The following is a 27,352-nucleotide window of genomic DNA, read 5'->3' as shown; positions in this document are numbered from 1 at the left end:
CTGAAACAGCTGGAAAAGGTACGTGTGTGGGTTGGAGGGAGGGGGAGGAATTCAAAAATTTGATTGCATGCAGAGCCACATTGCCTTTTCAAACACATACACGCACACACACACGCACACACACACACACAGCTGGATAAAAGTATATAAGCCCAGCTTCACTGATTACAAGTTTGAAAAGGCAACGTGGCTCCACCTGCAATCAAAGGCTCAGATCGGAAGGCAGCAGGGGAATGGGGGGGGGTATGGCAGAGGAGCTGCTTTCAAACCATTGGAAAATATATCCAATCCAATTTCTTTGTTTGTGTTTGTTTGAGAGTGAGTGAGTGAGAGAGGGATCCAACTTCTCTCTGTGTGTGTGTCTGTTTGAGAGAGGGGGGAGGGAGGGAGAGAGGGAGGAAGGAGGGGGAGGGAGAAGAAAAAGAATGAAGGAAAACTTTTTCGCAAAGAAGAAAAACAAATGCTGTTGCTTTAAATCGGAACTGAGCATGCCTGGTTGTGGAATTCTGGGAGTTGAAGTCCACAAGTCTAAAAAAATTTGAAACCCCTGTGTCAGTGCTTCACCAGCCATAAACCTCACCGCACGTCACTGGTACAATCTCAGTGACAATTGCTCACTATAAACCTACTCAGAACTGACCTCTCTTCTTCCTACTGTCTCCAGTTCAGTAGCTATGTTTGCACAATGCACAGTATGATGGACTGCCCAACTATATTTTAATTTGGTGTGTTATATGAAGCAACCTGTGTGATTAATTTATAGTTCAGTGTGTTAGATGAAAAAAATAATAATAAACCAAATTCAAGTTATGAAAAAAGCCCATTTAGCGTATGTGTACAATTGCAGCTTTAATCAGCATCAGGTAGTTAAAATTTAAACCAAGTTCTGGAGTGGTTGAGCTGGGAGAAAAATGAGTGGTATACTCCCAATTTTCAAACATCCAGCCTTTCAATGTTGGTTGTACATGCTTTAATAATAGCACTTAGCAGTAGCACTTAAGACTTATATACTGCTTCATTGTCCTTTACAGCCCTCTCTAAGCGGTTTACAGAGTCAGTATATTTCCCTCAACATTTGTGTCCTCATTTTACCGACCTCGGAAAGATGGAAGTCTGAGTTAATCTTGAGCGGGTCAGAATCAAACTATCAACAGTTGGCAGAATTTGCCTGCAATACTGCATTCTAACCACTGCACCACCACAGCTCCTCAAATAATGTTTGTTTGTACATGCTTACTGCATGTAGACTACAACACCAAATCCCCTGCTTAAATGTTATCAGTGTTATTATGCAGAGCAATCTTCCATGGAGGGAAAGATGTTAAAATACATTTCCAGCCTTCATTCAGTTTAATATGACTCCTGAACCTGGAAGTTTTTAAAGAAGATGTTGGCTAACCATTTGTCTGAAGTGGTATAGGATTTCCTGCCTAAGCAGGGGGGTTGGACTAGAAGACCTTCAAGGTCCCTTCCAACTATTCTATTCTATTCTATTTTATTCTATTCTGACTTTCTCTAGGCCAAGTTTAAACCCAGGAGGCCTGACTCTATGCTTCAGTAACCTGTTACAAGAGTTTTAATGCAGGTGTGTGAAGCCATATACAATCTGTCAGGATTACAATGTATACCAGAGATTCCAAATGTGCCTACTTCTTTAAAAAGTTCTCAACCACCATAGCAGAACCTCTTAGCATAATCTATGAAATATCCTTCAGAACCAGCTCCTTGCCTAACTTATGGTCACTAGCCACGGTCATCCCTATCTTCAAAAAGGGTGATCCCAGCCTAGTTGAAAATTACAGACCAATCTCATTATGTTGCGTCACCTGCAAAGTCATGGAATCAATCATAAACTAATCCATTACCCTCTACTTAGAGACAACCAACCAACTCTCTAATAGATCCCAGGGAACAGATATCTTGAATCAGATAATCAAAATCCATTTTGCAGACACATCTTTGGTACACAGTTTAGAGATAGTTGTGCTTGTGTGAACTAAATCCTCCTCCCACCCCACTCCACCCCCACAAAGATTCAAGCAGGGACACTTAAACCATTGATTTACAGTCGCTAAGTCACTCTCCATGGGTGGGTAGATGGGGAGAGACAAATCTGCATGGAGTTTTTCTAGTCCCCTCCCCACTAGATGGCACTGAACGCTTTTTCTTTCAGAGAAAAAAAAAATCATGCTAGAAAGAGATCTAAAAAATTCTTTGAAGGTCATTTTAGTATAAAAGGAATATATATATATATATTTAAACAAACACACACACATACAGGTTAACTAAAACAAATCTAAAGTTTAATGCTGCAATCAAAACGATGTTTGATAAAATTTGCTTTCTGGTGAAAAAAGCTCATATCATAAATCCACTGACATTCTGACTGTACTAAACCTATTTACTCAGGAGTAAATTCCACTGGTTTTAATACGTTTTGCTTCGAACCATATTTGCGTAGGCTGATAGCCCTATCTGAAGATACACCCAGTGAAAGTCCATGACACAGGAGGCCTGATCTGAAGCATATTTACTCAGAAGCAAGTCCCACTTGCTGTAATAAGACTTACTTCTGAGTAAATATGCATAGTCTGTGTAACCATTTCCAGTGTATGGTCCTATACCCATTTGTACAGAATTTAGTTAGCCCCAGTGTACTCAATTACATTTGTTTCCAAGAAGGTCCCTACAGCTTTGCAAATTCATTTTTATGTCATAGTCAGAGGACTTACGAACACACTGAAAACTTTCTACATATTAGCATAGTCAAACATACCCAATTCTTCCCTACCTTTAGTATTCTTATATGAATATCTCTGTGTCACATGTGAGTCAAAGCTGTTCAACTGTCAATTCATCGCATCAAAGCTTCACATCATTATATGTATATGTACACACCCACACCCATACACATAGGCTACATACACAACTAATTCCAACAACAAACTAAAAAGGCAATATTACCATCATTATTCTCATCTTGCCTATTACCTATCTCCTTACCTTCTTAGAACTATAACTTTGTTGCTTGTATCTTACAATTTATATTGTTTATTTAGTATCCTAGTACGATTTATGTTGATTGCTTATTTAGTATCCATGACTATCACTAAGTATTGTATGTAATGTTTTATGATGAATGAATTTTACAATGACTATGTTAATGATTTATCAGTATTGTATGTACATTGAGAGGTTACACACCAGAAACGAATACCTTGTGTGTCTAATCACACTTGGCCAATAAAGAATTCTATTCTATTCTATTCTATTCTATTCTATTCTATTCTATTCTATTCTATTCTATTCTATTTCTATTCTATATAAGAAAACTTTAATAAAACTGTATTTTAACACAGTTGGCTCTAAAATATATGTATTTGTATATCTTCTTCTTCTTATGCCATATCCATCATTGGACATTGGCGATCATGTTGGCAATCCTATTTTTGTCAACAGCCGCATGAAAAAGTGCTGCTGAGTTTTATCCAAACCAGTCCCTTAGATTCTGAAGCCATGATGTTCTTCTTCTGCCTGGACCTCATTTGCCTTCAATCTTTCCCTGGAAGATTAAGTATATAAGTATTAAGTATTTGTATATAAGTTCTCCCAACTGGCACATTCTGTGCATTTGTGAAATTAGCTTTTGCCAGCCAGGTCTGATTGGTTTGCCCATTTATACTGTATTAAAGCTTGTTCAATTCACCTACTTTTGCCTGAAAAGAAATTCATGATGGACATCTACAACAACCTATTTTTTTCATAACCTAGATTTGTGGTTAAAAAGTGTCCAATGAAACTTAAAAGACCATAAGTGATGCTCACTTGGGGGACAAACTCATCTCATCCTTAGCATCACTGTTCCCTCTAAGGTGCACGCCTGTGCGGCTGCGCACATTGCAAGAAAACCCCGTGCAGCAGTTTTTATCTGCCGCGCAGATATTTCTTAAGAAAACGTGTGGAAGTCCTTTGCAGGCAGCTACAACTGAATCCGGCAGTGCTGTTGCCTGTTGGAGGAGGAGGAGGCGAACCAGCCTGCCACCACCGCCCACCGCCAGCCCCGCTGCTCTTCCCGCCCCCTTCTCAGCCCCACAGTCCAGCGGTCGCAGCAGAAGCAGCCCCGGGGCTCCGCTGCCGCTCTCCGCATTTTCTGGACGGGGTCTCGCAGGAAGGAATCCCCTCTCCAAGGGATCCCCATCCAGAAAATGCGGGGAGCGGCAGCGGAGACCCGGGGCTGCTTCTGCTGCGACCGCTGGACTGTGCGGATGAGAAGGGGGCGGGAAGAGCGGCGGGGCTGGCGGTGGCCGGCGGTGGCAGGTTGGTTCGCCTCCTTCTCCTCCAACAGCACTGCCGGATTTCCGCCCAATGCTGCGGGGGCGCCAGCGGGAGTTTTGGCGGCTTCACCTCAGCTGCAGCGCTGGGCAGCAAATGTGTTGGTGCTGTTGGAGGAGGAGGAGGAGGAGGAGGAGGCAGCAATAGCACCTGAGGACAGGACAAGAAGCAATGGAAACTTGTCAGAAGGAGACTCAAGCTGGAAATAAGGAGAAATCTGACAGTAAGAACAATTAAAATCAATGGAATCTTAATTCATTTGCTACAGGTTTTCAAAAGACTGGACGGCCATTTGTCTCAGATGATATAAAGACTCCTGCCTTGGACAAGGGGCTGGACTAGAAGACCTCCAGTATCCCTTCTGATTCTATGATTTTAAAAACCACAAGCTTTTTACAGCTCGCTTGCAACTTTACCAAATTTAATTCAGCCATTTCCTTTTGTTATTAAATGGGTATTGCTAGTTCAATGCACATGCACTCCACTTTTAAGATGCTGAAAAAATCCCCATGACCTGCAACAAAATTCATTCTTCTACTCTTATCTTGCCCTAACTTCTGATAGATTCCTGAAATATAGATCTATAAAATTTAGTGAAAATATTTCTATCTATTTTAATACAGACTCGTAAAACAGATTGGGACAAATGACATTAGTGCTCTGGGATAATAGCAGGTTTACTCTATTTGGATTTTCAGATAAAAGGTATCTTTTGTGCTAAGTTCTAACAATGTAGTTCTCTAATGTAACTATGAAACAGTCCAAATATATAATTCCCCTCAGGGAGGAATTCTGGGAGTTGAAGTCCACAAGTCTTAAAGCTGTCACGTTTGAAGACCCCTGGGATTTTTTTCCCCCTAAAGAGTTAGGGGTGCAAGGGTCTTGTAACAACAGCTTTAAGACTTGCGTGCTTCAAATGCCAGACTTTCTGAGCCAACATTTTGGTTGCTAAGCAGGAGCGTTGTTAAGTGATACTGATATTATATAACACTTTTAATTAAGCGGGTACCTTGAATAAACATAACTTTGAGTTTCAAATAATACTGATTTTGTTGTTGTCTTAGGTGACATATGTGAAAAAAATTCAGGTGCTCAGGCATGAAAATATGCCGCTCAAACACTATACTTTTCCGCTCACACTGAAAAAAAATTAGAGGGAACATTGCTTAGCATGTGAAGATACTAGTGTGAAAATCATCACATTCAGTCAGGAAGCTTAGCGATTTATGTTGCGGGGGAGGGGGGAGTATCCTTTCTCAACCCAACTGATCTATTAAGATTGTTGTCAAATGAAATAAAAAAATGTCCTTTGTTGTGGAGAAGTCAGTTTGGGAGGGGCATGTAATTTGAGTTAGCAGACATGTCCATAGAAAGTTGTTTGTGCTATAAGAGTCATTTTCTAGGCCAGGTTAGTCTGATATACACTGGAAGCATGGGCTTCTTGGAGACAGCACCTGTTCTATGGAACTTAGAACAGTTGCAGTTGCAGGGTTTCAAAAGGTTGAATATTATTCTACTTCCCAATAGCTTTTAAGTGATGGATTTCCTGCTGATCGTTTATTGCTATGGGTTTGGCAATGTTTTGTGGTGGCTGGATTTAAATGCAGTTTGACTTTTTGAACTTTTTTTTTTAAAAATGTGATCATTTGTTATCATGTTATGATTTCCTTTTTATTTTTCTATTTCTTTGCAGCCTTGAACAAGCCATGTTATAAATATTCAAAGTGAATACGTTGGCAGTTTGGAAGACCAAGTATCTGTTAGGCAGGGAGGCGGGGGAGAGAAGGGGACTGAGGGAGGGAGAGAAAATAATCTGGGAAGAAACACATGTAGAAATAGAATCCTTGATGCTTTCAGTTTAAGGGATATGAACTTGACAAAGGGACAACTTGTTTTATTGTGACCATAAATCAATATATAACATTACAATAAGAAAGTAAATATATAATGGAGAGGAAGAAACATACAAAACCATTTAATAATAGTGCTTTACGTTTATCCATTTTCTCTTTATTCAGAGTTAGTTTGCCTATTATATATTCTTGTAGCTTTGTTTTTTTTTATTATTTTGGTTAGTAATACCTACTGTGGCTGTTTTAACTACCCTAAATACGGACTGGTTTTGTATGTTTCCCCCTCTTCATCGTATTATCTTGTTATTAAAAAATCATTTAATATCATAGTGTTCTATGCTGGTATTTAGCCATAATATAAGATTCAAGTTTCAACTCTTAATTGAAGCAAACTGCCAGATGCAAGCTGGGATTGTATGGCACACTTGTCTAAAATAGAGTAAAATTCTTTATTGGCCAAGTGTGGTTGGACACACAAGGAATTAGTCTTCGGTACATAAGCTCTCAGTGTACATAAAAGCTATAAGTGACAAATCATCATCATAGCCATCATAAAAATACATTCATCATAAAATAAGATTGGATTTATTAGTGATTTAGTGTACTATGGGAAATCTGGTCATTGTCTTACCATGTTTTGGGAATCAGTCAGCTAGTTTAGTCATGAATGTTTGAATGAAAAAAGTATAATGGGAATATAGCATTTGTGCTTGATTAAGTCAGGTTTAGCACATTGTGTGAAACCCATTTCGCGTGTTAAGGGTTTCCCCTCCTTGCTGCCACTCCATAATCATTCTACTCCCTTATTTGCATTCCTTTGCTAATCCAGAACCACTATGCCTGCCTTCCCTTCCCAACTCTTGGTAAAGGGTAGATGGGTGGAAGGGAATTTAATAATGATTTGTTTATGCAGGGATGCACATCATTTTATTAATGGTAGAAAGAAAATCAGAAAATCAAATTGCACTGTTTTATAATGTTGCCTACTCTGATCAGGATCATCAAGGCCTGGACCATTTGATAGAGTAGATGTTGAATCCTCCCCCAAAAATGGTTTTGTTCTATTTCAGTCTCATGTGAACAATAATGTTGGTGGATTCCTCAATCGTGTTGTTAAAACAGTGCCTCAAGGTTCCTCACAGATTCCAGAGGCCCCATTAGAAAATAAATTGGATGAGTCACTGAAGTCTAATGTTTTACCAGAAATGTGGATACCCACCTAGAAGAAAGATCTATGTGATAGAAAGTATCTCAGGGACTTCAAAGGGGACAATATAAATGAACACATCCAGATGGCAGCCTTTTGGTAGACAGGTAAAATTCTCCCTATCCGTTCAGTTGTGAGACCATCCATGAAAAGAGATCAACATTTCAAACTTGCCCAAGTGCCCAAAAGATGGCTTATTTCTTTTCCACAATAGGAATAAACATATCGGAATGTCTACTGGATGCTCAATAATCCAGGACTGCCAATGGTTTAACAAGAACCACAACCACCATGGTTTCTGAATAGAAACATTTATTTTCCTTCACTTCAATCGTGTCTGATTCTCAGAGACTGATGGGATAAAAATGGCTTGCAATTTCTTCTTTCCTAGGGTTAAGAAAAAGTGATTGGCCCAAGGTTACCCAGTTGGCTTCATGCCTAAGGGGCAATAATACTCATGCTCTCTTAGGTGATAGGGGGGGGGAGGGAGAGAGGGAGGGAGGGAGAGAGAGAGAGAGAGAGAATGAATATATATTCTTATTCTCTCTTTTGTGATTTCCTAAGTACGATCAGCTAAGTGTGAAAACTGGCTACTCTCCTTCCAGAGAATAAATTATTCATTACAGACCTGGATGCAAACCCTAACCTCTCTAATAATTTGATTCTATGTTTGCACACTGTTCCAAACTCAAAGGGAAAAAAGAGAGAAAATATTACATACAGTCTAAAAGTTTCTCTCTCTCCCCGTCTCCATCTCCCTCCCTCCCTCCCCTTCCCCCCTCTCTCTGTGTATACGCATGAAGGCCACTGAACCAGCACTTTCTGAAGACATTTCTGCAGTCACGTGGCCAGCATAATGTCATAGAGAGCTGTTCCCAAAGTGGTACCTATTAATCTACTTGCATTTGCATGCTTTCGAACTGTTAGGTGGTAAGGAGCTGGGGCAAGGATGGGAAATCATCCCATCACCTGGTGCTTTGGTTTCAAACCTGGGCTGACAAGCTCAGCATCTTAACAGCTAAGTCACCAAGTCTCCCCTTTATATAGAATAGAATAGAATTCTTTATTGGCCGTGTGATTGGACACACATGGAATTTGTCTTTGGTGCATATGCTGTTAGTGTACATAAAAAGACAAGATACATTCATCAAGAATCATAAGGTACAACACTTAATGATAGTCATAGAGTACAAATAAGCAGAGAGGAAACAATCAATATCAATATAAATCGTAAGGACACAAGAAACAGAGTTACAGTCCTGCAGTCATAAGTGGGAGGAGAAGGGTGATAGGAATGATGAGAAGACTAATAGTAATAGTAATGCAGCCTTAGTGAATGGATTGATAGCGCTGAGGGAATTATTTGTTTAGCAGAGTGATGGCGTTTGGGAAAAAACTGTTCTTGTGTCTAGTTGTTCTGGTGTGCAGTCTTCTATAGTATCATTTTGAGGGTAGGAATTGAAACACTTTATGTCCAGAATGCGAGGGGTCTGTAAATATTTTCATGGCCCTCTTTTTGACTCGTGCAGTGTATAAGTCCTCAATGGAAGGCAAGTTGGCAGTAATGGTTTTTTCTGCAATTCTGATTATCCTCTGAAGTCAGTGTCTGTCCTGTTTGGTTGCAGGGCCAAACCAGACAGATATAGAGGTGCAGATGACAGACTCAATAATTCCTCTGTAGAACTGTGTCAGCAGCTCTTTGGGCAGTTTGAGCTTCCTGAGTTGGCACAGAAAGAACATTCTTTCTTGTGCTTTTTTGATGACATTTTTGATGTTAGGTGTCCATTTTAGGTCTTGAGATATTATAGAACCTAGAAATTTAAAGGTCTCTACTGTTGATACTCTGTTGTCTAGTATTGTAAGAGGTGGTAGTATGGAAAGGTTTCTCCTAAAGTCTACCATCATTTCTACGGTTTTGAATGTGTTCAGTTCCGGATTGTTCCAGTCACACCACGAGGCTAGTTGTTCAACCTCCCATCTCTATGCGGTTTTATTGTTGTCTCAAATTAGACCAATGATTGTTGTATCATCTGCAAACTTCAGTGGTTTAACAGATGGATCATGTGAGATGCAGTCATTGGTATATAGAGAGAAGTGGAGAGAATACACAGCCCTGGGGGCTCCTGTGCTAATTGTACAGGTATCTGATGTGATTTTGCCTAGCTTCACCTGCTGTTTACTGTTTATTAGGAAGCTTGTGATCCACTTACAAGTGTGGTCAAGTACTGCTAGCTGATTTAGTATAGTTAGGAGAATGTCCGCTATGATGGTATTGAATGCTGAACTTAAGTCTACAAAGAGGACCCTTGTCTAGGACTTTGGAGATTCAGGATGTAGGATGTAGTGCAGAGCCATATTAACTCCATCCATCCATCCATCCATCCATCCATCCATCCATCCATCCATCCATCTATCTTCCACAACAGTGCGGGTGTAGCTATTTTTTGTTCTGGATGTTAATTGTGTTTTGATTTTTAGTTCCTAATTTTTATGCTTCTACAAATTGCCCAACTGCTTTGTGAATTGAGTGGATATATATATATATCTCCAAGTGTATTCCAAGTGAAATACAACATCATCTGCATCCAGAATAAAAATCCATGAATGAGCTGGGTGATTTAACTATAAATGGAATCAACCCAAATAAGCAAAGGAAGGAAACCAGAAATGAGATTGTTTAGGAAAGAATTGAGATAAAGTCTTATATTGCAAATAAGATTTTGGATTATGGCTCTTGAAACACCGTAATAAATATTCTAAGCACTGAAAATGCCCTTGCTCTATTCCATATCATAATTTTCCACTTAGTGGATTTTGTGATTTTCTAAGTACAATCAGCTAAGTGTGAAAACTGGCTACTCTCCTTCCAGAGAATAAATTATTCATTACAGACCTGGATGCAAACACTAACCTATATAATTATTTGATTCTCTGTTTTCACGCTGTCAACAGAATCATCTTTGTCTCTTACTCCATGGAAAACCTGAGGTTATTTTTAATCAGATCCTGATATTGTGGAAATATCCTCCACAATCCATTTCAATGAGATTAACCACAATTTCCTGCTGATGATTACCTCCCCCCTCCAAAAAGAGAATTGTATTAATAAAAGGTGCTTTCTGAACATGTGGAATAGCTAGAAAGTCTATGTAACCCCCTATGTGCCTGGAAAATATTTGTGCATCAATGACATTAATAATGCAGATCACACTTTTACTGTAGATGGTAATTTGCAATGCTGCTTAGACTTCAGCACTCTAATGGGGTTCATGATTAATCATTTTCCCCCCAGCTGGGGAATCTAAGCTTGAGAAATGGAGCCAGCCAGGATGAAATTCTGAATACTCTCATATTTGTGTTCACATATGAACACACACAAGAATAGAATTCTCTATTGGCCAAGTGTGATTGGACACACCAGGAATTTATCTCCTGTGCATAATCTCACAGGGTACATATAAACAGGGACAGGTGATGGGTCACCTATCATAATTAAGTGGCCAGGCGAACAGTAATATTCTGCTTTATGGTGAATCTTTGCCCATTTCAAGAACCCCCAAGTCCTACATTTCCAGGCCAGCCTGCAGGTATACAGGCAGGAGGTTGTGTGTGTGTGTGTGTGGGGGGGGTATTTACACAGATACACCCAACACAATATGTTTTCTACAATTGCTTTGGAGGAAGACTGGCTTGCAATGAGCCTTTTTGAAGCCACTTCCCCCCCCCCCGCCCCCCACTTCTTGGCAGAAGGGCAGCTTGGAGAAGACGGGTGGAGTGTGGCTTTAAGGAGGCAAGCGAAATAAGAAATGAGGCTCACGTTTGATAGGTGACATCACTGGGTTTGGGCTCGATAGTCGGTTATTCTCCGGCTGGTCGGCTCCAGCCAAGGCTGCGGGAGGCGCGTGGGGGAGGAGACAAGCTTCCCAGGTGGGCAGCCACAGACCTGGCCTCCCCTTTTCCCTTCGCCTGATCAAACCCCAGCTTTTAAAACCGCGGGCGGCGGCCGTCTCCCCCCCCCCCCGCGCCTTCTCGCCATGCCTTTCCCGAGGCGGCCGGGCTGCCTCTTTCGCCTCCAGCCGCCCCCGCTTTCCCGGTGAGCGAGGCCCCTAGAGACTCGCGGGGGAAAAAAAAAGATGCCTGGGGGAAAAGCTCCAAGCCAGCCAAGCGTCCGAGGAGCGCGTCTCCTCGCCGGCAGCGCCTAAAGGTTCGCTCGGCGCCCGAGGAGGTCAGGCCTCAGGGTAGGGGCGGCGCTGCGGAGCTTCGGCCGGGGCCCCCGAAACCGCCTTCCCGGCCCGCGATTCTCTCCTTCCTCCGGGATGCTCGGCGCCGAGGGGGTTTCTCCGCCTCCCTCCCTTCCTTTTCTTTTTTTTTTAGCGCGTCAAAGGCCCGCTTGGGTCTTTTCGCCGGAGGAGCGCGCCGAAGAGCAAACATGCCCCCGCGGCCCGTGAGTGTGTGTGTGTCGACGTAGCTTCCTAGCCTGGCGAGCTCGGGCTCCGCAGAAAGCGGCGGGCGCGGCGGGTCGCCTCCAGTGCATGCCTAGCTCGAGTCCATCCTCATCATCCTCATCATCCTCCAGGAGGGGGCCGGGAGGGCGATTTTGCCGGAGAGGAGGAGAAGGGGAAGCAGGCGCGCGCCGAGCACAAAAGATTCCGGGGTTGGGTCTCGCCGAAGGAAGCGGCGCCCTCCACGCAGCTCAGCCCCCAGCCCGCCGGGGTGGGCTGCTGCTCGTCCCCTTCAGCCGCCTGCCGCCCGCTCCTCTTGGGGAGGCTGTGGGAAGCGGGGCTGCGTCTTTTCGGCTCCCGACGCCCCCCTGAGAAGCCGGCCCCCATCACCTGTCATCCGGCGGCTGCTCTTGCCTGGCGTCGCCCGCCTTCCCTGGCGAAGAGGCGAAGTCAAGCCTCCGGGGCGCCTTGAACTGGTCCAGGCAGAGTGGCGGCGGCGGCGGCGGCGGCGGCGGCAGGGATCTCGGGAAGGCAACCAAGATGTCCCTGCGTTGCTCCAAAGGCTCGGGGCTCGGCGGGCGAGAAGCCTGCGGACCGAGCGACTCCCCGCGTTAAAGGGTCGTGGGGGCAGGAGGAGGTAGGAAGGGGTATTTGGTGTGGGTGTGTTTCCTAAGCCGGTCGATCCTTGGCCAACCCCCCCCCCCTTTGCTTCCTCCGGGCATCCTGGCAAGCGAGCCACCATTACCAACCATTATCCCGATTCTTGCAAAAATAAATAATATTTCGGATCGAAAAGAGAAAGAGAGAGAGAGAGAGAAGGGGGGTGGGAACAGACGATCACCTTCCCCACCACCGCATCCTCTTCCAAGGACTGGAGCTAAACCGTGGGCTGCCTGGAGCTTTTGAAAGGCCTTTCTTTCCTTCGCTGGTTTGGACCTTGGTTTCCTGGAACAGGAGTCTCCTTAAAACGCTTGAACAAGAAAGAGAAAGACCCCAGTTGCTGGTTCTTCCAAAGGTGGAAAATTTGGAAGGATTTGCACAAATGGACTGATCCAAATGCCCAGCCACGGAGAGGGCATCTTACTTGATCACTTACCTTGCCTTGTTGGGCACCTTGTTGATTGAAGTGGAGCCTTTTCTTCGCCCCCACCCTTGACAACCTTCTTACCCCAGGAGTGAATGAACAGCCAAGGTTGTTTATTTCTGGACCAAAGTCTCCCCTACCATCCCCTCCAATCTGTGACTGATGACTTTGCCTTCACTTCTGTGTAATTGCTGATAGCAATTTGGGGAGGGGGGGGTCCTCTGATAACCCGCCCTGGTGCTGGGCTTTCTCTGTAGGTGAAGATGCCCATGGTGTTTCTGTGAAGCTAAGGTATGGCTGCTGGACGATTGCTACTTTATGCTGGCCTTTCTTTAGCTTTGTGTGCTTTGGGCATGCTAGCCGTGGCCATCTGCTCTGACCACTGGTATGAAACAGATGCCAGGAAACATCGGGAACGATGCAAAACCTTCACCACGCGCCGGAACGACCCTGGCTTCATTTATAACTCTAACAATAACCTGCCCCTCCGGGCCAGTCGGTCAAAGCTGGACCATTGGGAAGGGAAACTTCTCTTGGCAAGAAACAAGAGGCAGCTCTTTGCCATGAGTGCCGTTGATGAGTGCAACAGGCAATATAATTCAACCAACATGGGACTTTGGAGGAAGTGCCATCGGCTGGGATTTGACCAAGATGTGGAGGAACTCATTGCTAAAGGTAGGAGCTTCCTTTTCAAACTTACTTGCTTGAGCTGCTTCCTACAAAGCAGTAGGATCATGGGATGCTCGTAAATGCATTGCCTTGGAAGTAACTCCTATTGAATGCAGTGGGCCAATTAATTCCAATGAAATAGCTATGGTGAAGCCAAAGAAAAGCCGTGACCCGTCAAAACCGCGTTCCACAAAAGCGCGGTCGACGAAAGCGCGTATGTGACGTCATCACAGCGCGACGAAAAAGATCAAAAAATTGAAATAAAAATTAAATTACAGCAAGCCGATTCACATAAAGGTAAGGGTTAGGTTTAGGGTTAGGGTTAGGGTTAGGGTTAGGGTTAGGTTAAGGGTTAGGGTTAGGTTTAGAGTGTTAGCGTTACGTTTAGCGTTAGGTTAAGGGTTAGCGTTAGGTTTTTCGTTAGGTTAAGGGTTAGGTTTAGGGTTAGGTTTAGGGTTAGGTTTAGGGTTAGGTTAAGGGTTAGGGTTAGGGTTAGGTTTAGGGTTAGGTTTGGGGGGGGTTAGGGTAAGGTTTTCGCTTTATTTTTACATTTTTCGATCTTTTTCATCGAGCTGTGATGATGTCACATACGCGCTTTCGTCGACCGCGCTTTTGTCTACCGCGGTTTTGTGGTGGAACCAGAAAAGCTACTTCTCCCAACCAGGTGCCCTTCAGAAGGTTTGGACATCAGTTCCTGTCACACTTAGCCAAGATGGAAAAAGCTGGTTAGACATTATGGGAAGTGAAAGCCATTTCCTGTGCAGGGTGACGGGTTATAGGAATTGGTCTGCTCCAAGAAGGTTATAGTGCCTAAAACCTATTTACCAGATTATCCCACAGGCTTAACAACCGTAGGTGAGATAGTTCTGTTTTACAGAATCCAGACATGGGAAGTGCTGTGAATGCCATGTCGGTTTTATCAGGTTACCTAGTACTGTGGTACGATGAGCTCTTTTAAAAGCCAAAGTAGAGCAGAAAATTCACAGAATCCAACATCACCTATCAGAAGATTAGATTCTAACTTAAGATTCATAGCTCTTTTAAAAAGAATTAAAAAACGAGAAATGGAAGAGAGTGAGTTAATTGTTACAGGTTATTTAACTCTGAATTTCCGTTGGAAGAAATAATATTAATGCATTAAGGAAGATGGAATCATTTTATCCCCCTCCTAAAAAGCGAATAGAATCCATGTATTATTCTTCACCCTTTTTTTTCTCCCTATAAAGTATTTGGCTAAAAATGATGGTCAGCATATTTGTCTGTATTATTTCCTTTTTCTTTTTTAGAACAGGCACAGTATAGACAATTCTTAATTATGCTGGATGAATTATCTGGATGAAAGTTGCAGACAGATTGCTTCTGAATGATTCCTTGCTACATTTTAATTTTTATTGCTGTGCTACAGAAAAAATACTCTCCAGTCAAATGTATTAAAAGGATCACTTCGTAGGGGTTCTGTTATAGAAACCTTAAGCAGTTACTCCACTCTTTTTGTTTTGTTTTGTTTTTAATTTTTGTTTCTTCTCCTGTGTAGATTCCAAGCACACTTACTTGTGTGGATATATAACTGGTTCCATTTATTTTAGGCCAGGATTTCAAAGGTTGATGCATGAGATTAAACATCCTTACAAAAAAAAAAAAAGCAATCTAATCAAAAGCATGTTGCCTCTTCATTAGGAGTTCAGATACAACCTTGAGGTTTAATAGCCAGGCGGTGTGATGGACTAGCAGCTGTTTGGTGACTTCATGAAATGTATTCTTGGCTCTGTTCCATTTTGTAATGGGCGACTGTCCATAATCAAAAGCTGTTGTCACAGTTGGCACCATGGTTGGCTGGCTCAGCAGGGAAATCAAGGATTCTTCCAGGTCAGACCCTGAGTTTATTACAGTAGCACCAAAAGCAGCTATGGGGATATATCTTGGGTTAATTTCTTCTTTGATAAAGTAAATAATATAGGTAACAGATGCTTTTAAACCAGGGGTGTCAAACTCAATTTCATTGAGGGCCGCATCAGGGTTGTGTTTGACCTTGGGGGTGTGTGTAGCCAGGATGGGCATAGCCAGCTCAACATCACTCGTGTTGGGCGGGGGGGCTGTGTGCCCTGAGCTCTCTGCCAGCAGAAATGGGCTCCCGAGCTCCATTTTCTGCTACAGCAGCCTACTGCAACCCTCTACCAGTGAAAACGAAGCTTGAGAGGCCCGTTTGCGGCCCTCACAAGCTCCATTTTTGGCTCTGATGGCCTCCTGCAACCCTCTGCCAGCTCCTTTTTCACTGGCAGAGACACTGTGGGTCAGATCTGATCATTTTGCTGTTTCCAGAGAGGCCATGTGGGCCAGATCTAAGCACCCCCGGGGCCTTGAGTTTGACACCCCTGTTTTGAACCATGCTTAAATATTGACAGAAGCTTTGCAATCCATATCAATGGGGAAAGTGAGAATTTCAATTCAAGAATATATTTCTTAGGTAGCTTTATGTAAACCAACATTTATCTGGTTCAATTGCCCATTAGCAAACCCAAGCTGTAAAAAGGGCAGGGCCATTAAGATGGAATAATGAAACATGATTAAACATCATAGAGTTAGTGTGAAACAAGGAAAATCTAGATACTGAATTGGAAAGGCTTGAAATGATGAATAGCTAAAGCCAGTTTTATGAATGTCTTTTCCCCATTGGAGTTGATACTTACCAGTTACATACTCCTTTTAATTTGGTGAGTGCTTTGTTGTTTATATTGGATTATAGTTGTTGAATCAGATCTGGATAACTTAATGGGGAATCCTTGGTGCTCTCTGAGCTTGGTTGTACGTTTGCAGACATTTCATTTACAATACTAGGAAATACTTTTGTCATATGTTTGCAAGGAAACAACCAAGCTTAGCACTCCAGTTCAACCCTGAGCTGCAGTATTCTCCCATTGGATAATTTAATATTCATTGTTAAAAAATGGAAGTTGAAAAATAGTAGATGGCCCAAGACCACTGTGCCTATTTAATGGGTTTTATATGAGGATAAATATATTGTGTAGAAGCTAGATTTAGATTCAACATTTTATGGCTTTAATGGAGACGCCATTGACAAGATTCATACTCAGTTACACTATTTATTATATGTTGAACCAAGCCTGAAATGAATTTAGGGACAAGTAATCTATTTTCTTACATCGCTTCATACTGGGCTTCTTTAAAACCTCCTGCATGGATATCAGATGGCTTTACAGACCTCTCACCTTGTGTGGTTGAAGAATGTAATAGTAGGAAATGCATAATTTATGGAAATGGGGAAAATTCTCTGTGAAGATACTGTATGTTCAGGGATGCTAATTTTTTCACTCTCCCAATATGCATAGTTTCATTCTACTTTCACTTTCCACTGTGGTTTCAGTTTCACTATCTCAGCATGTCACCCCTTGGTTCCATTTAATAAATTTTAAGGATCCAATAAAAAAAAAAGCAAATCACACCTAGATTAGGTACCACAGATGCTCAAAAGGATGTTAAAGGAACCCAACTAAGAAAATATACTGTTTTAAGTTTAGAAAACTGGCAGGGGAAATGTTTTTGCTTAACTTGCTATAATTGATTTCATTTTGAGAAAAAAGCAAAACAGATACAACAGCAGTTTTGTACTGTACATCAGTAGAAGCTAATTTATGTCATCTTGTGTGAAACAACTGTAACTATGGGAAAGGGGAAGAAAATTAATAGCACCACTAAACCTTCCTAATTGGGGGAAATTTTAATATTCTACAAAATATGTTTGGTTTGTTAACTGTGGTAGGATACTCAGAATAGGATATTTAACATACTATATTACTTTCCCAGCAGTTTTGAGAGACAGCAGGTAGCAACTCCTCATACATGCCAATTTATAAACACTTTCCTCCATTGCAAATAGTTATTATATAGTAGTCTTAAAATGATTGCTGTAACAATTTTTTTTAAAAAAAGCCTTACTCATTTTGCTTTGATTTTGAAATCATTATTGACTGAACTTTGTGTATGTGCTCCATTTCAATCTAAGCTAGTTATTTGAATTTAGCCTGAGTTCTTAATTTGATAACATGTATCAGTAGGGGTTTGGCCAATCACCATTATATTTGATCCTTGCCAATCTTTTATATTTGAGCTGCACAGTGTAAATAGATTTAGGAGGTGAATAATATCTCTGAGAGATGGAATACTGAGCTACAGATTGAGAGCTAGAGTTTCCCCAGTGCAGGAATGACAATAATGTACACAGGCAATTGTCACAGAACTGACTGCTGACTGTGGAAAACATAAGGCAAATATTCCATTATTCTGTGGGTGAGTAGGGGAGAGAAGGTGTAGAATTAAATTCAAGTGGATATTAGTAGGCGCTAGATTTAGTAGATACAATGTATTGTTGAAAAAAACAGTCCCCACTTCTATTCAGATGTCATAATAAATATTCAGTTTAGACTTTGCCATATCATGTACTGGGAAGCTTTAGCCAAGTTCTTGGCCTAATGTCTTAAAAGAGGCAAAAAGAATGTAATTCTTTAAAAAGTCATTGTTGTTGTTGTTAATTGAAAAGTCATGTCTGACCCATTGTGACCCCATGGACAATGTTCCTCCAGGCCTTCCTGTCCTCTACCATCCTCTGGAGTCCATTTAAGCTCATGCCTACTGCTTTGGTGACTCCATCCAGCCACCTCATTCTCTGCTTCCCCTTCTTCTTTTGCCCCCAATCGCTCCCAGCATTAGGCTCTTCTCCAGTGAGTCCTTCCTTCTCATTAGGTGCCCAAAATATTTGAGTTTCATCTTCAGGATCTGGCCTACTAAAGAGCAGTTAGAGTTGATCTCCTCTAGGACTGAACGGTTTGATCACCTTGCAGTCAAAGGGACTTGCAGGAGTCTTCTCCAGCACCATAGTTCAAAGGCCTCAATTCTTTGGCTCTCAGCCTTTCTTATGGTCCAACCTTCACAGCCATGCATTGCAACTGGGAAAACCATAGTCTTGACTATATGCACTTTTGTTGGCAGGGTGATCTCTGCTTTTTAGTATGCTGTCTAGATTTGCCATAGCTTTCCTCCGCAGGAGCAAGCATCTTTTAATTTCGTGGCTGCAGTCCCCATCTGCGGTGATCTTGGAGTCCAGGAAAATAAAATCTGTCACTTCCTCCATTTCTTCCCCATCTATTTGCCATGACTGGATGCCATGATCTTAGTTTTCTTAATGTTGGGTTTCAAGCCAACTTTTGCACTCTCTTCCTTCACCCGCATCAAGAGGCTCTTTAGTTCCTCTTCCCTTTCTGCCATTAGAGTGGTATCATCTGCACATCTGAGGTTGTTGATATTTCTCCCGGCAATCTTAATTCCATCTTGTGATTCATCTAGCCCCACCAATAAGAAGTCATTATTGAATCCCAAATGATCCAACAGATATTCTCATGTCCTACTTAGCTCTAATGCAGTCTTGTTTACATTATGGTTAATGGGTGTGTGAAATGCCCTGATTACTCTTCTGAGGTGTTTTCACCATGAATTGATTGATTGATTGATTGATTACATTTGTAAGGGGACTCAGGGCGGCTCACAATTCAATCAGGGAAGGGGGTACAGACAAGGGAATAAAAAAGATGAGACATAACAATACAAAATTTAAAAAACACACAACAACCATACCATTCGAGAAGGGGGGCAAAAACTCTTTAGCCCCAGGCCTGTTGGAACAGCCAGGTTTTAAGGGCTTTGCGGAAGGCCTGGAGGGTGGTGAGGGTTCGAATCTCCACGGGGAGCTCGTTCCAGAGGGTCGGAGCAGCCACAGAGAAGGCTCTCCTCCGGGTAGTCGCCAGTCGGCATTGGCCGGCGGATGGAATTCGGAGGAGGCCTAATCTGAGGGATCTGATCGGTCTATTGGAGGTAATTGGCAGTAGGCGGTCTCTCAAGTACCCAGGTCCAATACCATGGGAATTAAACAACTATTGTCAAGTAATGAATATGAAGCTCAGGACAGGAAAGAGAGTGAGGCAAGGATGCATTTGTCGCCATATCTGTTCAATTCTTTTTGCTTTTAAGATTCCTGGCAACTACCTGGACAAATCCCTGCAGCTGTCTTGACAAAGATTTCAGAAGTGGTTGCCATTGCCTTTGTAATGGTCAGATCAGTTAGTCTGTAGCAGGAGAGTGGGCAGGGCAAGAGCCTCAAAAGGAACGCTCTCTAGTTTTTTTTTGTGTGTGGGGGGGCTATGAAGGAGATGGCAGGAGAGCTGCGCTCTCAGACTTGCAAGATTCTGTTAATCTAGTGTTGGAAGAAGTGTCCATCTTGGTTCAGTTCCAAGTGGGGAAAAAAACACTGGAAACATGGACACTGCTTGGAAAGATGGTTTAATGGTGGACAGACAGGATCACATGCCTTGAAGATGTTGGGTGAAGAAAATAAAAGGCAGAGATGCTGAGAGTCCTTGAGTTTGATACCATCTCTTGAGATTTTGAATTTGAGCTTGTATTCTGATTGGTTGTCAGACTCCCATGGGGCCATGCAGGGGAAACTCTGTAGGGTGTCTTTGTGTCCCAGGTTTGGTTGAGCCTTGCTGGGTTATGATGTAATGAAAGAGCTTTGGGCAATTCCTCCTAGGGCTCTGCCTGAAGGAGGTAGATCTTTGTTATGTAGAATAGACTGGCTGAGACCTTAATGGTCCATTGACAAAGGTGGGTGGAGGGCACCAAGTTTCTGCCTCCCTTTGAGGAGAAATATAATTTCCTTTTAATATTTCCTAAAATATCTCATTTTTCTAGGAGAGGGTGGGTGCTAACTTCCTACAATAGTTTTAAAACCAAACAGAATTATCTAGAATTAGTTGTGTTTCCTGCCTGGTCTACCTGGTAAGGATGACAGCTGCCTTCTTTCTAGGGCTGAGTGAGTGTGACTGGCCCAAGGTCACCCGAATGACTTCTTATGGCATCGGACCTGGGTACCTGAGAGACCGCTTCCTGCCGATTACCTCTCTCAGACCAATTAGATCGCACAGGTTGGGTCTCCTCCGGATTCCATCTGCCAGCCAATGTCGACTGGCGACTCCCCGGGGGAGGGCCTTCTCTGTTGCAGCTCCGGCCCTCTGGAACGAGCTCCCTGTTGAAATCCGGACCCTTACTACCTTCCCGGCCTTCCGCAAAGCCACCAAGTCCTGGCTGTTCCAGCAGGCTGGGGGGAGCTGAGAAGCATCTACCTCCACGGAAATTGTGAATGTTGGTTTTGTTTTTAATATGTTGTCTTTGTCTCGTTCCCCCCTTTCCCTTGTCTTTTGTGAGCCGCCCGGAGTCCTCCGGGAGTGGGCGGCATACAAGACAAATAAATAAAATAAATAAATAAATAAATAAATAAATTACCTAAGGCAGTACTAGAACTCCCTGGTTTCCAAATTTCTAGCCTGATGCCTTAACCACAAGACCAAACTGCCTGTTGTCCCAAAGGCGTTTTTCAGAAGGCAACTGGACTTTGTTTACTGGCTCTGCTTAACTTGTCCCCGAGGTGCTTTTCATAAGGCAACTGGACTGTCTTTGCTTTTCCTCGAAAGGAAAAAACAAAGAAAGTCCCGCTGCCTTTTGAAAAGCACCTCAGGGACAACCATGACCGGGGATGATTGAGATTCTCCATAGACATCTCTGCTTAATTTACAACAGGTATTATATTATAAGAGTGGCCAGACTGGAAGAGATGAGAGGAATCAGAATGAGAGACTGAAACACTTCACAATTTGAAATGCTTTGTTAATCAAGAAAAAGAAGCAGATGGTGGACTATAGGAAGCTTAAGGGGAGTAGAGAACGTGAGGTATATAAAGTAAAGGTAAAGGTTCCCCTCCCACATATGTGCTAGTTGTTCCCAACTCTAGGGGGCAGTGCTCATCTCCGTTTCATAGCCAAAGAGCCATCACTGTCTGAAGACGTCTCCGTGGTCATGTGCCCAGCATGACTCAACTCCAAAACATATGGAATACTGTTACTTTCCCACCAAAGGTGCCAGTGGTGGGATTCAAATAATTTAACAACCGGTTCTCTAATGACTAGCTGGGTAGGTGGGCTTGGTGGTCATGTGACTGGGTGGGCGTGGCCAACTCAATGTCAGTCATGTCGATATGTGCTTCGCCTTAGCTGTTACAATGTCATAAGTGTTAACGGGAGAGGCAGTTTCTGTAAGGGCAACAAAGATCAGGCTAGAAACAACATTGGAATTTTTCCTTCCTGCCTTCCTTACAGGATTAGCCCTGGAAAGTGGGGAAAAATAAATTGAGATTTCTTCCAACAACCGGTTCTCTGAACTGCTTAGAAAGTTAACAACCGCTTCTCCCAGATAGGTGTGAACTGGCTGAATCCCACCACTGAAAGATGCTTCCTGTTTTTCTACTTGCATTTTTACATGCTTTCAAACTGCTAGGTTGGCAGAAGCTGGGATAATAACGGGAGCTCACTCCGTTACGTGACGCTAGGGATTCGAACCACCGAACTGCTGACCTTTCTGATCTACAAGATCAGCATCTTAGCCACTGAGCCACCACGTCCTTTGTGTATGGTATATAGATAGGGTCAAAATGGGGATGGTTTTTTTGCTTTTTCTATTTTACTTGAACACATAACAAGGAAGAAAAGCCAATTGCTTCTCTGGGGAATTCATTCCAATATTGAAGTGATATTATTGTTCAGAGGTTGCCCCTAAAACCTACGTATCTGTAAATCAAACCCATTATTTTGTGTTCTGACCTTTCAAATGACAGAGAAGGTGTTGACCTTTTCGGGTGCATCTTTTCATGGTTTTGAAGGGTTCATCATAGTCACACTCAAACGTCTCAAGGATTTCCAGATTCTTGTAATAAGACTTTGTTTCCAATCCCTTGTTGCCCCTAGTCTGTTCCAGTTTGTCTGACTGCATCTTAAATTGTGTCCAGGAGTAAAATGTAAAGTCTCCCTTAGGTCATGCTTGACTCCTGGTGGTTTTATGGATATATATATATATATATATCCATATACCATTGTTTATAATTGCAGGAGTTTGAAGTTTAAAATAGATAACATGTTTCAGGGATCTCTGACACATCCAGCTTATTCCTCCTTGCTGGAGAATTCAGGGACTTTTGGTCCAAATAGATATTCAGAGTATTACCCCTGGATATCATTTCTTGTGTTGTCAAATCGTATAAACTAATTTGGAGTTCTTTTCATTATTTTTGATCTTTACAACTCAACAGTCTGATTGCTCTTTCTTAGGATGTTGCTTGGAGCTGCAGTTCTTGACACCCTGAATATGCCCCATGCCATCTCTTCAGTCCGTCAATTTTTGCAACCTTCTTTGGTGTGTGTCTCTGGTATCTAATGTGGAGGGTTGTCATGTATGATAGCCTGTACATGGCGTAAGCATGAGAGAAGTCATAGAAATTCAAGGCCACAGGTAAACAAAAGCCATCTAATGAACCTGCCATTGCCTTTGTAATGGTCAGATCAGTTAGTCTGTAGCAGAATAGTGGGCAGGGCAAGAGCCTCAAAAGGAACGCTCTCTAGTTTTTTGGGGAGGGGGCTATGAAGGAGATGGCAGGAGAATTGCACTCTCAGACTTGCAAGATTCTGTTAATGTAGGGTTGGAATAAATGTCCATCTTGGTTCAGTTCCAAGTGGGGAAAAAAACACTGGAAACATGGACACTGCTTGGAAAGATGGTTTAATGGTGGACAGGATTACATGCCTTGAAGATGTTGGGTGAAGAAAATAAAAGGCAGAGATGCTGAGAGTCCTTGAGTTTGATACCATCTCTGCGATTTTGAATTTGAGCTTGTATTCTGATTGGTTATCAGACTTCCATGGGGCCATGCAGGGGGAACTCTGTAGGCTGTGTTTGTGTCCCAGGTTTGGTTGAGCCTTGCTGGGTTATGATGTAATGAAAGAGCTTTGGGCAATTCCTCCTAGGGCTCTGCCTGAAGGAGGCAGATCAGGTAAACGAAAGCCATCTAATGAACCTGCAGAGAAAAAGAGAGAGACAGAGAGACAGAGAGAGAGACAGAGAGACACAGACACAGACAGATAACAAACTAGATGGTTGTCTTTTCTTTGCTGTGAAGGGAGGCAGTTTAGAGACACAATAACTGTCATTGTTTATGGTAGATAGTGTTATCTCTTGGAATTAGACAGGTTAGAATTCCATTAGTAGACATGAATGTAGAGGTCTTGGCATTGCCATAATGAGGCAATCCATAGTATTATCAGATAATACGTTCCAGCTGTAAATGTCATTATGTGGCTTACATTTATTGCTATATAATTCCTATGTAACAATTCTGGGGATATATAGTATAAGCTAGGGGTCAGCAACCTGCGGCTCTGGAGCCACATGTGGCTCTTTCATCCCTCTGCTGCGACTCTGTGTCGCTGGTCGGCATCACAATTTTGAGAAGAGCTTCCAGTTAGGGGGTGGAAAGCACAGTGTGCCAAGAGGAGACTCTATGACAAGGGACAGGTTTTCCGTACAACTCCACAATTGATAGGGCTTTTGATTAGGATAGGTAAAGGGAAAAGGAAGCTACACTAGGAGGAAACTCTATGGTGGGGGAACTGGACTTTCGGTCGGCTCCAGAATTGAACAGGGGCTTCCGGTTAGGAAGTTTGTGTCTTTTTGAGTGTTTAAGGTTGCTGATCCTGGTATAACCCATAACTTTGTTTAATTGTGGGAGGGCTGTATTCATTTGGCTAGGAGCTCGGTGATTACTCTTAGTGCATGCCAATAAAAAGATACTTTTTTGTATTCATCTTCAGACCTTTTGGCTCCTCAGTTAAAGTGGACATTTTTGCCACAACTGCAGACAAAATATTTATAATCCTATGCAGAGTTTCTTCTTGGACTTCATTCATCAGATGTTCTCCTTATTTGTGATACAGCTAACAACCCCAAGAACATGACTTGGTTGAATGAGGAATACTTTCACTGATAAAATCTTGACTCAGAAGAAACAATTTTTAAATTCATTGGGATGAACCTCTATATGAATATTGCTAAGGTTGCAACCTCTGAGTATCATTTTTGCAAATTCTTTGTATATCTTTACTGTTTAGCTTCATGTGCTACGTTCTTTTTAAATTCACTGCAATAATTATCCATGGGCAAAAGACCAATGAACTGTCTAGATTATACCAACCTCCAAATTATTTCCTGTTCTGACAATCTAGGCATGAATAGAGAACATTCTTTGCCTTGAAACTGGTTTTCTAAAAATGTTTATTGTCTAAAGTATTCTATGCCTCCCTTCAGCATAGCCCAGGGCAGCTTACAGTAAACCAGAACAACAATCACAAAATTCTGTACAATTCAGCAGAGTAAATAAAGTGCTGTGAACTTAACACCAAAAGGTCTTCTGTGCTAAAATAGTAGAAGATAACTTAGAAGACATTTTATAAATGATGTGCCGGAACCAAGAAAGTTTCTTCCCTGGTTGCCATCTACATGATTACAAATGTTAGAATTTGGACAATGCTAAAGCTGATCATCAATAGAAAAAATCTGGTGATCAAAGGTCTATATTAATATATACTTAATACTTAACCAAAGACAGAGAATGATTTGAGTTCCCCCAAAGGCCAAGAACTCATGCTGACAATATCTTCCCTAGCTGCGTCTTGGATAGCAAGATTGCATCTCATTTACATCTGTAAAAGAGGTTACAGTATCTGGAAAGTTAGTACAGTATATGGGATTATCTTTGATTCAAAGGTTGTGAGGGGAGGTAAATAGGGGTGGGATTCTACCAGTTCAGACTGGTTCCGGCGAACTGGTAGCTCCGAGAATCAGCTGGGAGCAAACCAGTTCGCTCCGACTGTCAGCTGGGCCCGCCTGCCCCTGCGCTATACTCACCTATATTCCCTTTTCTGAAGCCCAGCTGATCGTCATGGCAGAACGGATTGCTGCATATCAGCTGTTTTGCACCGGGGCTACAGTAGAAAGTAAGTTTTCAAACCCATTGCATGCACGCGGAGCACACGTTTGGTGCGTGTGTGAGTGAAGCAAGCTGGTAGTTACACTGTTTGAATCCCACCACTGAAGGGAATCTAAGATTAAGGAATTCTTGGTTCCTCTCTCAGCTTGCTTGTTAGCTTGCAGAGGTTTCATTACCCAACTTGGTAGCATGCTGATGACGTTACCTAGTTGGGTAATGAAACCTCTGCAAGCAAACGGCCAAGCACAGAGACCACCAAGAATTCCACTGTTCAACCTGGAGAAGAATATTCTATTTAAACTGAGACTGCATATATTGCATTATTAAGATGAATTATTTTGCACTATGAATGATGGCTCAGCCCACATGAATTCATCTTCCTTCCTTTGTTGATGGCTTCCCAGCAGCTTCTGTAAAGGAAACCAGAAGAGGCACCCAGTGTGTGGTCATATAGCTGCTGCTTAGAGTTGCATGGCTGTGCCTAGAGTCTGCTTTCCTATTGTCTCAGCTGTTGTGCATAGAATTCTATGTGAATTCTACCTATCCTATCCCGCCCTTGATTTCAAATAAGTCCCAACTTGCCCCAGACATTTATACCATCTGTTGAAAAGAGTACATCTATTTGAATCCAGCAATTTTGCACTTCACTACAAACCTCTTCAGGTTTGAGTACCGTATTTTTCTGAGTATACCTCCCCCCCCCAAGAGAGGGTGAAAATTTGGGTGCATCTTATACACCGAATGTAGCCCCCCCCCACCAGAGGCCAAAAACACGAGGCATGGAGGCAGTGATGGTCTGTGGCAATCCCTGCAGCCTGGAACAGCTGATTGGGGGTATTCTGATCCACCCCCAATCAGCTGTGCTGAATCAGGCTGCAATAAGTGCTGAAGCTGACCTGGCTGGTCAGAGTTTGCAGCAGCAATCACATTCAGAAAGCACACACAAGTAACTGATTCAGCAGGATTCAAAAGAATAATAATATACAATTACATTAACAAAAACAGGTTTTCCAAGGTGGCAGTAAATTCTTATTTTCCTCCCCGAAAACTAAGGTGTGTATTATACTCCGGAGCAATTTATACTCCGAAAAATATAGTAAGTAATGTGTAATCTGAGGTTTGTGCTTCTGAAAACCAATTCTAAAGAACCATTGCTGGTACATGAAGAAAATGGGTCAGGGTTCCAAGTGACACCCCCAACCAAAAAATGTCTCCCAGGCAAGGCAATTCCTCAAAGTTCCATTTTATTAGAGATGTCATATTGGAACATCTGGGAAAACCTGAATCTGAAAGCTCCTGGGTTTTCCCCACCCAAAGTCAAAGTCCCTTTCCCTGCACCCACATGTCCATCACATGGTCCAATCAACCCACCATCCCAACTGGATATGTCTACCAGTTACGCCACTCCAGGTGCAGGCTGAATGTCCTTGACTCCCAGAGAAAAGAATGTTGTTGTGGCTATCTATCTCTACCCACTCCAAGCACTCCCCTCCCAGTTTCCCACAGCAGCCTATGCACTAAATGTGGCAGCCCTGAACATCCAAAGAGAAAGATGGCCCCCAGGACTGACAAATGAACATCTATATCAGGGGTGTCAAACTTAAGTCCCAGGGGCTGGATCTGGCCCACTGGGTGCTTAAATCTGGCCCACCGGGCCATCCTAGAGAAAGCAAAGGACCTACCCGCGATTCCTTTGCCAGCAAAAATGGAGCTGGGGTGGGCTCAGGCTCCATTTTCGGCTGTGAGGGCCTCCTGTTGCCCTCTGCCAGTGAAAATGGAGCTGGGGGTGGGGGGCGCAATGACTGAAAACGTCTTGATAGGTTAGCAGTG

General features: G+C 42.7%; 1 protein-coding gene across 1 annotated transcript in view; it reads left to right on the top strand.

Moving 5' to 3' along the window:
* The first annotated feature begins 11,576 nt into the window (after positions 1–11,576).
* TMEM178B (transmembrane protein 178B) overlaps positions 11,577–27,352 on the top strand; it is a 355,126-nt gene continuing 339,350 nt past the window's right edge. The window contains exon 1 of the mRNA XM_087723002.1: positions 11,577–13,593. Coding sequence (XP_087579128.1) covers positions 13,212–13,593 — 382 coding nt within the window. The 5' untranslated portion in view covers positions 11,577–13,211. The remainder of the gene's footprint in view (positions 13,594–27,352) is intronic.

This window comes from Thamnophis sirtalis, unplaced genomic scaffold (assembly GCF_051295495.1).
Source record: "Thamnophis sirtalis isolate CommonGarterSnake01/CBP01778 unplaced genomic scaffold, rThaSir2_p1.2 scaffold_9, whole genome shotgun sequence".
NCBI classification, from domain to species: domain Eukaryota; kingdom Metazoa; phylum Chordata; class Lepidosauria; order Squamata; family Natricidae; genus Thamnophis; species Thamnophis sirtalis.
The sequence above is the reverse complement of the archived record's forward strand: the minus strand, read 5'-3'. Positions and strand labels throughout refer to the sequence as shown.